We start from the raw sequence: 15,098 nt of genomic DNA, 5'->3' as shown, positions 1-15,098 counted from the left end.
TAGAGATAGAGATAGAGATAGAGATAGAGATAGAGATAGAGATAGAGATAGAGATAGAGATAGAGATAGAGATAGAGATAGAGATAGAGATAGAGATAGAGATAGAGATAGAGATAGAGATAGAGATAGAGATAGAGATAGAGATAGAGATAGAGATAGAGATAGAGATAGAGAGAGAGAGAGAGAGAGAGAGAGAGAGAGAGAGAGAGAGAGAGAGAGAGAGAGAGAGAGAGAGAGAGAGAGAGAGAGAGAGAGAGAGAGAGAGAGAGAGAGAGAGTTTTGCTGTTATTAGAAGACGGTTAAAAATCGTGTGAATCCCTCCGCAGCAAAAAGTACGAGGAACGCTCCTACTGCTCCGGTAACTGACTCTGAACATAGAGGATCCATCGGCAGCATGTTGAAATGGAAGGGTGCCGTCTCGCCGCCTTTCATCTGTCTCACGACGTACGCCCGGCGGGCTGGAGGCGGGCGCTGTTTGGCAATATCGGGCCGGTCCGGTCTCCACATTTGTCATCCAGCCCGACCAGTGCGCGGGCCGCACGAGCCGCCGTCTGCAGCCGCCCGTGCCGTGAGCGCACCACGCGACACAACGGCTTCTGTCCGCTTTCCAAGGCAATCAGTCCGCTTCCTGTCAACAGCACGCTGCAGCGGAGAGCGGCGCCCGGGAGGTGCCTGCTCAGAGCCCGGGCGGGAGAGGTGCCTGTCTGGCGGCCGCCCGGCGCGCTTTCCCAGGAACTGGTGAATCCGAGAGTCAGGGCGCCGGGTCGCTGACGGCGGCGGGCTTTCTCGCGTGGATCTGGAGCATTGGATCGCGATCCGTGACCTCGTGGCTGCTCCGTGCTGGTCGTCACGTCACCCGGGGCGGCCGGGCGGCCGCTGCGGGGCGGCGCGGGCGCACTGACCCGGCGCCGAGCTCCGTCATGGGCGGGACGCCGGGGCGCGATCGAGTTTCCCCCACGACCTCTGCTCCAGGAGAAATGCTGCTCCAGTGAAAGGATGCCGTGTCTTATGGCCCAGCTTACATTGTCGAGCTTTTGCTTAAAGTCAACTCTCCTGTAGGTTCCTTTATAAGATGTCCTGATTGCTCGCACCTATTACTAAACAGCAATGCCTCGTGCGAGATTCGTTAGTCATATACACCTTTTTACGGCCAAATATAGAAAAAGTGCACACAGTTCAGAAATAGTGCAACCATTTCGACAGTTCGGCATAGTGCACCGCTTCTTAGGCCGAGTGCATGAAATTCAGTAATAGTGCACACGGCTCCGAAACAGTGCAAGCAATTTAAAAGAGAATGCATTCATTTTCAGTAGTTGCGATTTCAGTTTCGCCAGAGTGCATTGCTTCGTCATATGCATTGGTATTCGGCGTACCGCAAAGCAATTTAGTTAACCTTCAAGCGAATTCGGTGCCCCATCTAGAAAATATTTTTGACAACGCTCTTGCTGTTCATCAAGTGTAGCGTGGTGCCGTTCAAACAAGCTGCTAATGAAATTTTACTAAATTATTGAAATTTTACTGCTAATAAAAATTAGCGAGATTTTAATGAATGTAATGAAAAGGCCCAATTTAGGCGGCAGTGCACACATTTCAAAAATAGTGCAGGCGATTTCGACAGCACGGCATAGTGCATTGATATATTGAATCGCGGCACGATATTCGCCATATTGCAGCCATTTCGTCATAGTGCAGGTTTAAAGTGACCCAGGTTCAGGCATATTAGACATATCGCACATTATTCGTCAGATCGTTTCAATTTCGGGGTCCCGCATGTAATTTAGGCACTGTTCAGTAACACGGCATTGCATAAATAAGTAATAACAATTTTTATTTGACATTTCACGCTACCTGAGCCTCCAATGACACTCGTAGTCAGTCAGCAACGCAAAAAAGTCAAGTAGCCAGCTGCACTGCTCTGGATGCAAAAGGTAGAGGGTATTTAATGTTTCATCTGGGTGCCTTAGCTTCAATCATATAAGACATAGTGCACATAATTCGTCGGGTGCTTATATATTCGGCATGAGCAATATTTTTTCGGCTTTGTTCAATCAAATTCGCCATGATGCTGAAAGGCGATAACAAGAATCCATAGCATTTCTGATCTTTTTGAACCAGCAACGAAGTTATGCACCCGATTCAGAAGCCCTGAATGCCACGTGACCGCCACTCGACCGTGTCACCGAGTTCTTAGAGCGAGACTAATGATAGACGTAAGTTAATTCCTGAGAGCTGAAACTGCATTTGAGCAGGTTTTTGACCAAGATTCACGCTACTCTTGACAGGCAGATAGGGGATTTCAAAAATATTTTCCCAATCCAGCAGTGTTCCCGCGCGTACAATTTGGTTGCGTTTTCCCATTGCGTTTAAGGCGAAACATGACGCGCGCCGCGGCGAGCGTGGCGCTTCTGGAGGCTCCAGCGCGGCCCCTCCGACGCCATATTGACGGGTCGGTGAAACCCCCGAACGAAGTAAGCTGAAATGATAAAATTGATATTATGTTGAGTTGTGCAAATCATGTTATTGTTTAGGTTGGTCGTTATGTTGAGTGTCTCAGTTGTTTATCTCATTCTCTCATAGATATTACTGTGATATTCATTGATTTGGTTTTGCAGTCGCGCGCCATAACCGTCTCTTAATCATTATGTGACTGTTATTTATTCTTCCTTTCAGTTTTCACGTACCGTACCGTTTTGTACCACGTGATGCCAGCGGTTATGAGAGCAGCGATGTATTATCCTATGTACTATACCGGCAATAGAAAACTAGATTGAATGATGGTCTTTTGTCGGCCGGTTCAGTGAAAATTCGTTCAGTTTAATTCATTTTACTTTCCCGTTTTTGATAGTCTAATCCATAGATGATTTCCCATGAAGTAGCTTGTGATATCTCATTGTAGTGAATTTTGATTTGTGTTGATTGGTCAAGAGATTGACTGATCTTCACATTTTCTTTATTTTATACGTTCTGGCTCGTATTTTGCCTGTAGTCACAATTTGTGTTGGTTATGTAGTGTAGTGTGGTTTTCATTGATGACACTGTTCCCCCACTAACTACTGTGATTAAATCCAGACCTATCCTTCTGTTCGATTGACGTCTATTCCCAATCCTCTGGTTCTCGACCCACACTGACGCGATGGATAACCCAGAGGGAGCTACTGATGACTATAGACCAGAGACCCGCTCGTCTCATGAACTGAAGCTGACAGAAAAGGGCAGAGAGTACCAAACTGGAATGAAACTGAAGGTGTTCAAGCAGATGCTCGTTAAGTTAGAGAAAGATGGTACATCCCTGCTAGATGAACTCGCAACTCAAGACGAAGATGAGCAAACGAATGAGAAGATGGCTAAGAAGGTTGCCAAATGGAAGCACAGTCATCTGCTGCTACTGCAAACAAATGAAGACCTGCGTCCCCTGCTGGGAGCAGAGTACGAGGTGCACAAGTCCACCTATGAAGGCAGATTGATGCAGTTAGACAGCACCCGAGCAACAATTGAGTCCCTGATGCTTCCAGAAGAAGTCACAAGTGAGAAGCCCAAGAGAAGACCAGACGACTGCTCGTCTGTGGCTCAGAGTTCCAGATCATCTTCAGGCTCTGCCATGAGAGCTCAGCTCTTCATGCTGAAAGTCCAAGAAAGCCAGCATGCAGCAGAGACAAAGGCAAGAGCTGCTGCCCTGGAAGAGAAACAGAAGTTGGAGATGGAGATGAAGATGATGGAGTCAAAGATGCAGGAGTTGAAGTGGAAAGAAGAGATGCATCAAATCGAGACTGAAAGAAGGATTCACGAAGCAAAGGAAGAAGTACTCGAAATGATGGAGCAGAAGGTTGATTCGTTCATGACGCCAACAAGACAGGAAGAGACAGAGAAGGTGAAGACGCCTGGTATTGGAAGACAGGGGACAACTGAGGCACAACCAACTGACTGCCACGAAGCAGGTAAAGACGTGACAGAACCTGTTGTGCCTTCCACTGATACCCCTGTTCCTGTCCACTGCCAGGACCATGAACCTACTCCCACACCAGAAACTGCTGCTCCGACACAGGTAACAGCCACTACTGTGGCTGATATCCTGTCCATCCAAGCTCAGAGATCCCAGCTACCTCCCACAGAGCCAGGAGTGTTTAAGGGAGACCACACGACCTTTTGCATTTGGTTGAACGCCTTCGAGACCTATATTGAGTCCAGATGTTCATCACCCAGAGAGAGACTTCATTATTTAGGCCACTATACAACAGGGGAAGCGAGAAGTGCAATCACAGGCTTCCTACAGATGGGCACTGATGAGGCTTACCTGCATGCGAAGAAGCGCCTGAAGGACAGGTATGGCAACGTGTTCATCACCATCAACGAGCTGAAGAAGCGTCTTCAAAGATGGCCTGATGTGAAGATGGGTGACAGCAAGGCATTCACCGAACTGTCAGACTTCCTGGAACTCTGTATGGTGAATTCCAACAGCATGGATGGTCTGAAGATATTTGGCAGTCCATCTGAGATAGATCCTATCCTGAAGAAGCTGCCCAGATACCTCACAGACAGCTGGAGGCGAATCGTGGACCGGTGGATTTACGAACCAGGAGAAGGAGCTCATCCTCAGTATCCACCGTTCGAACACTTTGTACAGTTTGTCAGCAGAGAGGCCAGAGTCGCCTCCGGTCCAGTGTTGGTGAGGGGCAGTGAAGAGGAGAGGAAACTACAACCAAAACCAAGAAATGCACGTGTTCTGCTTACATCTGCGCCGAGCGACAAACAGAGACCACAGGACAGCGGCCGTTGGATGCAACAACACCACTGTGTGGTGTGTAAGCAGGATCATCCCGTGGACAGCTGCCCAGCATTCTCGAGGATGTCCCTGAAGGAGAGGCAAGAGCTGGTCCGCCAGAGAGGACTATGTGGAGGTTGTCTGAGGCGCGGCCACAGGTGGAGGGAGTGTAGGAAGAGACAACACTGTGTAAAGTGTGGCAGGCAACACCCTACCCTGCTTCATGATGACACTTTCTCCCACAGGAATGACAAGGCGACATCGAAGGGCACTCAGACCAGCGCCGTCTCCCTCCATGCGACTTCATGTGACACAGCTGAGCAACCCAGGTGTACCCACACCATGCTGGTGCCAGTTCGCCTGAAGCACAAGGACTTCCCTGCCAGGGAGAAGACTGTGTATGCGCTGCTCGACCCCCAGTCTGACACGTGTTTTGTTAAGACGTCTGTGCTGCAGGAATGGGTCTGAGTGGAGAGGAGGTCACCCTGGAGGTCAGCACGATCACAGGCAGGACGACGTCGAAGAGTCAAGTTGTGCACGGTCTGGTGGTGATGAACTACACGGGCGAGACCGAAGTCGAGCTACCATCTACGTACACAAAGACGGACATCCCTGCAGAGCGACAGCTCATCCCGCGGCGCGACACGACGGCTGAGTGGCCTCACCTGCAAGAAGTTGCCCAACATCTACCAGAGTACCTCCCAGACGCCGAAATTGGCATCCTGATCGGCATCAGCTGTCCAAGAGCATTGAAGCCACTTCAGGTTGTTACCGGCGGTGACGACGACCCCTGGGCGATACGCACAGGCCTTGGATGGAGCGTCGTTGGATGCATGGGGCAAGCAACCAGCGATGCATCATGCCTCTACGGACGTGAAGGAGTCAGCCACTTCGCGTTTCGAGTGAGGGCTCGCGAGGTGCCCCCCGAGCAGCTGGCACGACTGTTCGATTCTGATTTTACTCCACAGACCGACAGCAAGGGCTCCGGGATGGCGAAAGTGTCCCAGGACGACCTTCACTTCATGAAAATCATGCGAGATGGCGTGCACCAACGTCCAGATGGTCGCTTCGAGGCACCTCTCCCTCTAAGGGACCGGAAGATGACACTGCCAGACAACGTCCATCAGGCTCAGACTCGCCTTCAGTCGCTGAAGAGGAAGCTGCAGAAGGACAGCAGCTACAAGGAAGCGTACACCACTGCAATTGAAGATATGCTGACCAAGGGTTATGCTGAGCCCGTTCCACAAGACGAGCTGGAGACGAGCAACGGGCACGTATGGTATGTGCCCCACCATGGTGTCGCCCAGCCGAAGAAAGGAAAACTTCGAGTGGTCTTCGACTGCAGTGTGGAGTTTCGCGGACGCTGCCTCAACCATGAGCTCCTGCAGGGTCCAGATATGTCGAACAACCTCGTCGGCATTCTGACCAGATTCCGAAAGGACGCAGTTGCACTAACGTGCGACATCGAATCCATGTTCAACCGGGTCTCGGTTGCTCCGAGCGACAGGAACCTCCTCAGGTTCCTCTGGTGGCCAGGAGGTGATATCGAGAAGGAACCAACCTTCTACAGAATGACGACGCACCTCTTCGGAGCTGTCTCCTCGCCAGCGTGCGCGATGCATGCTCTGAATCGGACTGCGGAGCTATACGAGCCCAAACATGGAAAGGAGGCAGCGAACTTCATCAGGAACGATTTCTATGTCGATGACGGACTCATCTCGACGCCAGATGCCAGCTCGGCAACCGCCCTCATCGACAACACGACAAAGCTCTGTGCTGAAGGTGGGTTCAGGCTCACGAAGTTTGCGTGTAACGACTTCACTATCATGGAAACTATCCCCATCTATTCGAGGGCCAAGTCTCTGATTGGCCTGACCTTCCAGGAGAATCCACAGGTCTGCGAACAAGCACTAGGCGTCAGATGGGACTTGAGTTCTGACACCATCCAGTTCGGAGTGGATCTTCCTGAACGGCCTGCTACCAGACGAGGAATCCTATCGGGAGTAAGTTCCTTGTATGACCCACTGGGACTGATCTCACCGGTGATTCTACGGGGGAAGAAGATCGTCAAGGAGTTGTGCGGCCGGGACTGCACCTGGGACGATCCAGTCCCAGACGAGCTGAAGCTACAGTGGCTGAGATGGAAGGCGACGCTGCCTGCTCTCTCAAGCTTGAAAATCCCCAGGCAGTACGGCTCGACGCTAACGTCTGACGAGCCGCCTGCAACCTTTCAGCTGCACCACTTCTCCGACGCGTCTACGAGCGGATACGGCGCTTGCAGTTACCTGCGCATCATCACAGACGGCGGAGAGGTATCTGCAGACCTGGTGATGTCGAAGGCCAAGGTGACGCCGAAGAAGGCTGTGACAGTTCCGCGCTTGGAGCTAGCAGCAGCTGTACTAGCCACCCAGATCGGCGAGTTTCTTCAGGACAGCCTGAACATCTCACAGATCCAGCATTACTACTGGTGCGACAGTCGCGTGGTGCTGGGCTATATCAGGAACAGTTCAAGACGATTCCACGTGTACGTGGCCAACCGCGTACAAACGATCCGCAGTCGTACCTCACCGACTCAGTGGCACTACATCCCGTCAGATCAGAACCCCAGTGATCTGGCCTCACGCGGATGTCTCGTTGAGGAGCTGATCGATAGTGACCTGTGGTGGCATGGACCTCCATTCTTATCCTGCCCAGAAGAGCCACCTCTCGAAGATGACGAAGACATCGTTGACCAGCAAGACCCTGAGGTGAAAAAGGCGGCGACGATGATGACGAACAGCCAACCTGTCGCAGAGCACGCGACTCTCCTGGAGCGACTTGGACGCTTCTCTACCTGGTTCGCCGCCAAGACAGCCGTAGCAAACTGCCTCAGATATGAGAAGAAACTGCAGGAGGCGTGCAGAAGAAAGCGAGGCAAAGAACACAGAGAAGATTCAGACAGACACCTGAGCGTACAAGACCTGAAGGAAGCTGAAGCAGTCATCATCAAGGCGCTTCAGAAGCAAGTGTTTGATGACGAACTGCGCCGTCGAGACGGAGAAGACACACTGAAGCCTCTGATGAAGAGTGCTCTGACCAAGTTGAATCCAGTGATGAGAGAGGGAGTGATCTGCGTAGGAGGACGGATCAGACGAGCAAGTCTGCCGAGAGAGGTAACGAACCCAGTCATCCTCCCGAAGACCAGCCACGTCAGCACCCTGATCATTCGCCAGTGTCACCAGAGAACAGGGCATTCAGGAAGAGAGACGACACTGGGCGAACTTCGACAACAGGGATACTGGATCCTGCACGGTCGGTCCGCTGTCTCCAGCTATATCATCAACTGTGTGCCGTGCAGGAAGCTGCGTGGTCCCCACGGGGGGCAGAAGATGGCTGAATTGCCAGCTGAGCGGCTGGAACCGTCTGCTCCCTTCACCTTCTGCGGGGTCGACTGCTTTGGCCCATTCTACGTGAGGGAGCGACGGAGCCAGGTTAAGAGGTGGGGTATCATCTTCACGTGCCTTGCCTCTAGAGCCGTGCACCTGGAAACGCTGAACTCCATGTCCACCGATGCGTTTCTGAACGCGTACCGAAGATTCGTCTGCAGAAGAGGTCCAGTGAGGGCTGTGTACTGCGATCGCGGGACGAACTTCGTCGGAGGTCAGGGAGCACTGAAAGCAGCCCTCGCAGAAATGGATCAGGAAAAGATCAGGACAAGTCTACTGAAAGATCAGTGCGACTTCGTGGACTTCAAGTTCAACCCACCTCACTCCAGCCACATGGGTGGGGCTTGGGAAAGGCTGATTCGCTGTGTACGATCAGTCCTGACAAGTCTGCTGGTCGCCAACGGAGAACAGATGGATGACGAGCTGTTACGAACGCTGATGTGTGAGGTCGAGAACATCCTGAACAGCCGTCCTATCTCACTAGCTGACATGTCCTCTACTAACCAGCTCGAGGCTTTGACCCCGAGTTCCCTCCTAACACAGAAATATAGAGTAGTGTTACCCTTTCCTGGTAGATTCGCTGCTCCGGACGTCTACGCTCGTCAGCGGTGGAGACGAGTGCAGCACCTCTCCAACGTCTTCTGGAGCCGGTGGCGACGAGAGGTTATACTGGCTTCACAAGAGAGGCGGAAATGGCAAAAGACGACGCCCAACTTCGAGACTGACGACGTCGTCTTGATCATGGACGATGACCACCCCCGTACCCAGTGGGTGCTGGCACGGGTCGTCGCTACACGCCCAGGCAGCGACGGCCTAGTCAGGAAGGTCAGCGTACGGACCAGCAAGGGGACGGAGCTCGAGAGACCGGTCCACCGCCTCGTCACGGTTCTTCGGAGGCGTGAGACCGGGTGAACCCGTCCGTCGGTCTGAGATAGCGGGGATGGAGGACGCCGCTGAGTTCATGCCGGCCATTGTGTTGGATGCGGGCCTGATCACCTCGTGGTGGGACATCGTGTCCGCCCGGGGTATGGACGCAGCGCTGGACGAGATCCAGATGGACGCGTGTGTGCTGGACGCCGAGGCCGGGTGCCACGGCGTGGCGTCAACATGACGGACAGAGTGCGTTTGTACTTGTGCCGTGATCGCGCGACAAAGGCTAGCGCTGCCCGAGTCACCGTGTAGTGACTTGTCACGCGGTGCTGCCAGCGATTCCCCGTCGAGGAGACATGTCGATGGGTAGAAGCGAGAAGTGCAAATTTTGTTTGCAAAATTTGGGGGAGCCATGTTCCCGCGCGTACAATTTGGTTGCGTTTTCCCATTGCGTTTAAGGCGAAACATGACGCGCGCCGCGGCGAGCGTGGCGCTTCTGGAGGCTCCAGCGCGGCCCCTCCGACGCCATATTGACGGGTCGGTGAAACCCCCGAACGAAGTAAGCTGAAATGATAAAATTGATATTATGTTGAGTTGTGCAAATCATGTTATTGTTTAGGTTGGTCGTTATGTTGAGTGTCTCAGTTGTTTATCTCATTCTCTCATAGATATTACTGTGATATTCATTGATTTGGTTTTGCAGTCGCGCGCCATAACCGTCTCTTAATCATTATGTGACTGTTATTTATTCTTCCTTTCAGTTTTCACGTACCGTACCGTTTTGTACCACGTGATGCCAGCGGTTATGAGAGCAGCGATGTATTATCCTATGTACTATACCGGCAATAGAAAACTAGATTGAATGATGGTCTTTTGTCGGCCGGTTCAAGCAGCGAATTCACTTGAACATCGCCTAAATCGCTTTGCTGGACGCCGACTATCAGGCCACATGACGAAACCGTGCACTATGACGAAATTGAACCTACGGCTCATTGAATTTGAACGCACCATCTTCTAAATTGATTGCTCTTCATTTGAAACGTGTGCACTATTACCGAATATCATGCACTTGGCCGAACTAGAGGTGCACTATGCCGAACTGTCGAAATCGGTTGCACTATTATACTGAACTGTGTGCACTATTTCTATATTTGGCCGTAAAAAGGTGTAGCGCATTTCACGTTCACGTGACATCCCACATTCTTCATTAGCTCCAGAGCTTTGCTGAGGGCTTAAGTTGCGTAGGAAGGTGAGATTTGTTTACATAATCGCTTATTTATACCGTGCTGGATTTATTTGAACGTTGCCGTAAGCACATGCCGTATGTCGAAATTGAATTAACCTGACGAATTATTATTTGCACTAAGTCCAATATGTCTGAACCTGGGCCACTTTTAACTGCACTATGACGGAGTGGGGTGCACAATGACGAATATCGTGCCGCAATTCAATATATGAAGGCACTATGCCGAACCATCGAAATCACCTGCACTATTAATGAAATGTGTGCACTTCCGCCTAAATTGGGCGTAAAAAGGTGTATAACATATATGCTCTTTTAACCCTCGCCCGTAAACGGCGATCTGCCAACTTCGCCCATGCAGGGGGGGGGGGTTGGTGCGACCCCCCCCTTGGCGTTTGAAAACGGAGCGTCGTAGAGCTTAGCGGAAAAGACCAACGGATTGCTCTCGCCGAGATCTCGCGATTGGTGGTATATTTTTTGGTCCTAGGTCAACATTTGACCTACTTTTGACCGGTCAAAGGTCAAATTTTCGGAAAAATAGACTTTTTCAAATTTTCCGCGGCGATTGCGGCAAAACGGTGGGAGATATCGACTTGAAACCTTCACTATCGTGTTCCTTGATCAATTCTCTATCGTTTGGTATGTATTTCGTTTCCCTAGCTCTAAAAATGGCGCGTTGGGAGCGCCGGAAGTCGGCAAGGTCACAGTCGGCGGCAGAAATTCGAAAAATCAAAATTTAAATTTTTGAAATCTGATTGTATTTTTGGATTTGGGATGTCCATTTGCTCCCTATAGAAGCTAATATTGCTGCATATTCCCATTGAGGTGACAAGAATTAGCAAAATAGTGGTTCGGGCGCTTTTCAAAAATAGTACCGGACGCTGTTCCTCTTGTGACGTCATAGCTCCGTGACCTGACCTGACCCGGTCAAGTTTCTTATACCATATGATAGCCAATACTTGCCCCAACATGCATGGGAAGTTTCATCACGATCCATCAACCGATGTCCGTACCACCGGCAGGAAACCTCGGGCGTTGGCACTCAGTTTGTGAAAATCCGGCCGGAGGCTGTTCCCTTTGTGACGTCATAACTCCGTGACCTGACATGACCCGGTCAAATTTTTTTATCAAAAGATGCGCAAGGTTTGCCCCATAAGGTACCCAAAATTTGGCGGCGCTGCGCGCCGCCGTTTTTGCACTATTTCCGAAAAACCTCAGGGGGGGGTTGCACCAACCCCCCCCCCCTACATGGGCGAGGGTTAAACTTCATTTTCTACAGTTGAAAAATAAATCACTGACCCTGACTCTGAGCAAAACGTGAAGAAGAGTAGGACTGTGGCCAGTTGCAGCACTGGTTGGATTTGTGTCGGCTGAATATAGCCCTGAGCGCTTGCCGCTACCATGGTTTGTCCCATTTCCTTTACAGAGAAATATAGCACTGTGAGCGAGTCCATCAGATATAGCCGATATGTACAGGTGTAGGATGTAACACAGTCGTGTTACATCACGTGGGACTGATGTTATGTCTGTTCTGTCGGTTATTGTCTCCTGTGGTGGGTGATAACAAGGTCGCGCGCTATCGATGCGGTAAGGCATTTGTTACCGACAGTTTTATCAGAGCCATGGTATGGTACATGTTACTCGCTGCTGATACCCGTAATTGACTGGAATGCCGTTTGGCTGACTCCTGTTACGACTTGGAAATTTCGCACGGACCTATCTGATTTTACTCGTAGGTATACTCGAGGAAAACGGAGCCTATACCTCCTCGCCATAGGCCTAAATTCTATTGGACAGATATTCAATCACTTTCAAACATTTACTGTCCATTGTCCAGCTTGGCGTTTGGTGTGGTTTCTGTCGAGTATCCGCACATTCCTACATATCATTGAAAAGGAGGAAGTCATACATATTCAAGAGACAAAGCTTCTTTTAGTGGAATATGCGAAAAGATAAAATCATGGTAACATCAGCCCAATCAAACTGACCCAACAGGTAAAACAAAACGCTTACAAATCGTAGGCATGATCTCCTTCTGAAAATACAGTTTTTAGATAACTTGAGTAAGGTATTTTTACAGATGTGGCTCAACTCCTACCTTGGCTTTGAATAGTCTACCTACTTTCGACATCCGCATAGAAATTCAACCGGCTCAAACTAGCAATATCATTCTTGTTTCTCACATACAAAAATATAATGGCACAAATGTATCAGAAGCAGTAGAGGCTGTAAGAAAGTCAAAAGTACAGCAACACTGCACATTCAAAACTGTCACATAACATAACCGACAATGGAACCAAATGCCACCATTTCAGTTCTGAAATTCCCTTTCGACGTCCGCTTCTTTCGAATATCGTTAGCATATCAAGGAAAATAGCCGTTATCGGAGGAATTTCCCACCCTGCGCTCAGATCATCCTGTGCGTATTAACTGTGGAAATCACGGGCTGGAAGCACTCTGTGCCGTGACGACAGCTGGATATACACGATCACCAGGCTATGTGGCGAATAAGTCGCACTGCTGTTCGGCATTCAAATCCAATACTGCACTGTCATTGATGGATGGACGCATCAATCATCCACCACTTAGGTAACACTTGGGTAACACCTGAATCACTGCAACTGCGCAACGCACAATAGTTGTACGAGCGACTGGTCGGCAGAATGGCTTGGTTGTACAAGCTGCCGCTGATGTTAGATATGACGGTATTACAATTTGCAATGCGAGGCAGCACACAGTGCGAACAAAGCATGCAGTCGTTGAAGGACTGGCGAAAACACGTGGCACATCGCGGGCGAACAGAGATGAATGATACGGCCTAAAGAATGTCTTCTTGCTGCACTGTAGCACACAGTTGTCATGAGTCCTCAACATAGAAATTAGAGAATGATCAAACACGGCAACATCATTTGATTCTATATGAGGACGGTGCCACATTAGAATCTGAAGTCTTCAGCTAGTTTGTAGGTGAATGTCTAAACATGCGAAATGTTTACGCCTTTGCAACGCACATGCGTTCTTGACATAAACAGTCATTGAACAGTTATACAACATCATCATCAATGCCGCGACGTAATTTGTCAAACGACGCCTAAAAGACAAATATGGCCAAACACTGTCCTTGCAGTTAGAAGCCATTGAACTTCGCATGCAGTTTATTTAGCGAGTAACGCATTATCAGCCGTATTCTCCCTAATTTGTCCAGTTTCCAGTGGCAACCAACCGTACCTAACTAACCGAAATGGCGCATTTGAGGAAGTGGACACATTTAATCCGGCAAATTCCCTCCCCCTCTCACCTAATTCAAGGCTTCGCGCATCAGCACAAAGCCGGCGCACACAAAACATGCTCAAACACAAGGCCTTGCGGGACTCACGTCCAATTTTTGGCGCTTCTCAATGTCGCGATACGACCTCGAGACTGTCGCCCTTTAGCGGCTTGGCTGTGTGTGGCGTGTGCTTAAACGCTTCCAATCCGATTTCTTCGTGCAAAGTGTGAACAGTGACTTGCCGCCTGCCATGGCTATGCTGTTCAACAAGTTCTTATCGCCAAGCAAGCTTCTAAAAATGATATAACAAGCTATGAAACGCTTAGTGGGTTTCAGTTTAGTGGTAAACCGGTAGTTCTTGATCACAATCATTGCAGATGAAGCATGAAGCCGATTTGAAACAATGTCAGCGGCTGTGTCCCATATCAATGTTGTCGCTGTTTTTTCTCGCATCAGGGGCTCGTGCAATGGGTTGCATGCAAACTGAACAAGCAGCTATATAATCGTACACACTGCTCACTAAGCTGTCCGCATCACGACAGAAGTAACGCGCGAACAATAATCGCAGCGTTAGCATCCATGGTGCCATCAATAACTACCTGACGGCTGACGCACTATTTCAAACCGTTTTTTTTTCTTTTATAGGTCATTATACGGCCTGGAGGTCCCACTTGACGGACGGCCGCCAATGATGTGGAGTGTGGACCCACCTGGTGACGGTGGTCACCCGGCACCGGCAGGCAGCGGGGGCGAGTCGGGTCATCTGGCCCAGCGTGAGGGGACCGCCCAGCAGAGAGGGACGCCCGGCAGAGTAGAGATGTACGGACCGCCCGGCACAGCAGGGTCCACAGCCACCGCGCGGGGGGTGGCCGCCCGGCAGAGTACTGCCCTTCAGAGCCAGAGTGGCCGCCCGTCAGACCGGGTCCGCAGCCACCGCGCGGCTCCCGCTCCAAACCGAGGTCAAATCACCGTCGGCGGCGGCACCGGCTTTTCCCAGGCCGGCGCCGCGGGTTTTCCGAGCTGATCGGACACATTTCCGGACATCTATGCACACCGGTCTTTTTGTATTGTTTGTATCTGCCAGGTGCGAGCGTATGTGTGTGAATGAGCGCGTGAGAAGGAAGGAGGTGTTTTGACATTCAGCAGATGCATACCCTACGCTGTTAGGCTCGTGAAGATAAAGTTTGTTATTTGATTATGCTAGCGAAAGCACACGATATGCAGCTTGCGTGCTGTTTTGTTTGAAGATGAAATGACAGCAACGTGACGATGGTATACAAAATCATCCCGACAAATCCCAAACTCTTCATGGTTTTACCACGGACCAACCATGCTACACAAAAAGCAGGTATTTTTCCTTGAACTGAGGACAGCAAATCATGTCTTCAGCCAGAATTTAAGCCATTTATCAAAAACCATAACAATGAATTCGATGACAAGTCTACTTAGATAAAATAGCCCGCTCATACAGTGATAGGATAAAAACGTGGCTAATGAGCAAACGATCATTCGTCGATCCTAACTTGAATCACG

General features: G+C 50.3%; 1 protein-coding gene across 2 annotated transcripts; it reads left to right on the top strand.

Moving 5' to 3' along the window:
- Positions 1-2,327: 2,327 nt before the first annotated feature.
- Positions 2,328-9,917, top strand: LOC122392300. Of its 2 annotated transcripts, none has more exons than XR_006258494.1 (2): positions 2,328-9,613; positions 9,816-9,917. XR_006258494.1 is itself a non-coding variant. In XM_043386996.1 (2 exons), the coding sequence occupies exon 2, from the start codon at positions 5,218-5,220 to the stop codon at positions 9,094-9,096; it is 3,879 nt and encodes a 1,292-aa protein (XP_043242931.1). In that variant the 5' UTR covers positions 2,328-2,468; positions 2,671-5,217; the 3' UTR covers positions 9,097-9,917. The 2 variants fall into 2 exon arrangements, 1 of the variants encoding a protein (XP_043242931.1); XM_043386996.1 differs by having other exon boundaries at positions 2,328-2,468; positions 2,671-9,917.
- Positions 9,918-15,098: the final 5,181 nt, after the last annotated feature.

Source organism: Amphibalanus amphitrite, unplaced genomic scaffold (assembly GCF_019059575.1).
Source record: "Amphibalanus amphitrite isolate SeventyFive unplaced genomic scaffold, NRLGWU_Aamphi_draft 000480F_arrow, whole genome shotgun sequence".
Lineage (NCBI taxonomy): Eukaryota > Metazoa > Arthropoda > Thecostraca > Balanomorpha > Balanidae > Amphibalanus > Amphibalanus amphitrite.
The sequence above is the reverse complement of the archived record's forward strand: the minus strand, read 5'-3'. Positions and strand labels throughout refer to the sequence as shown.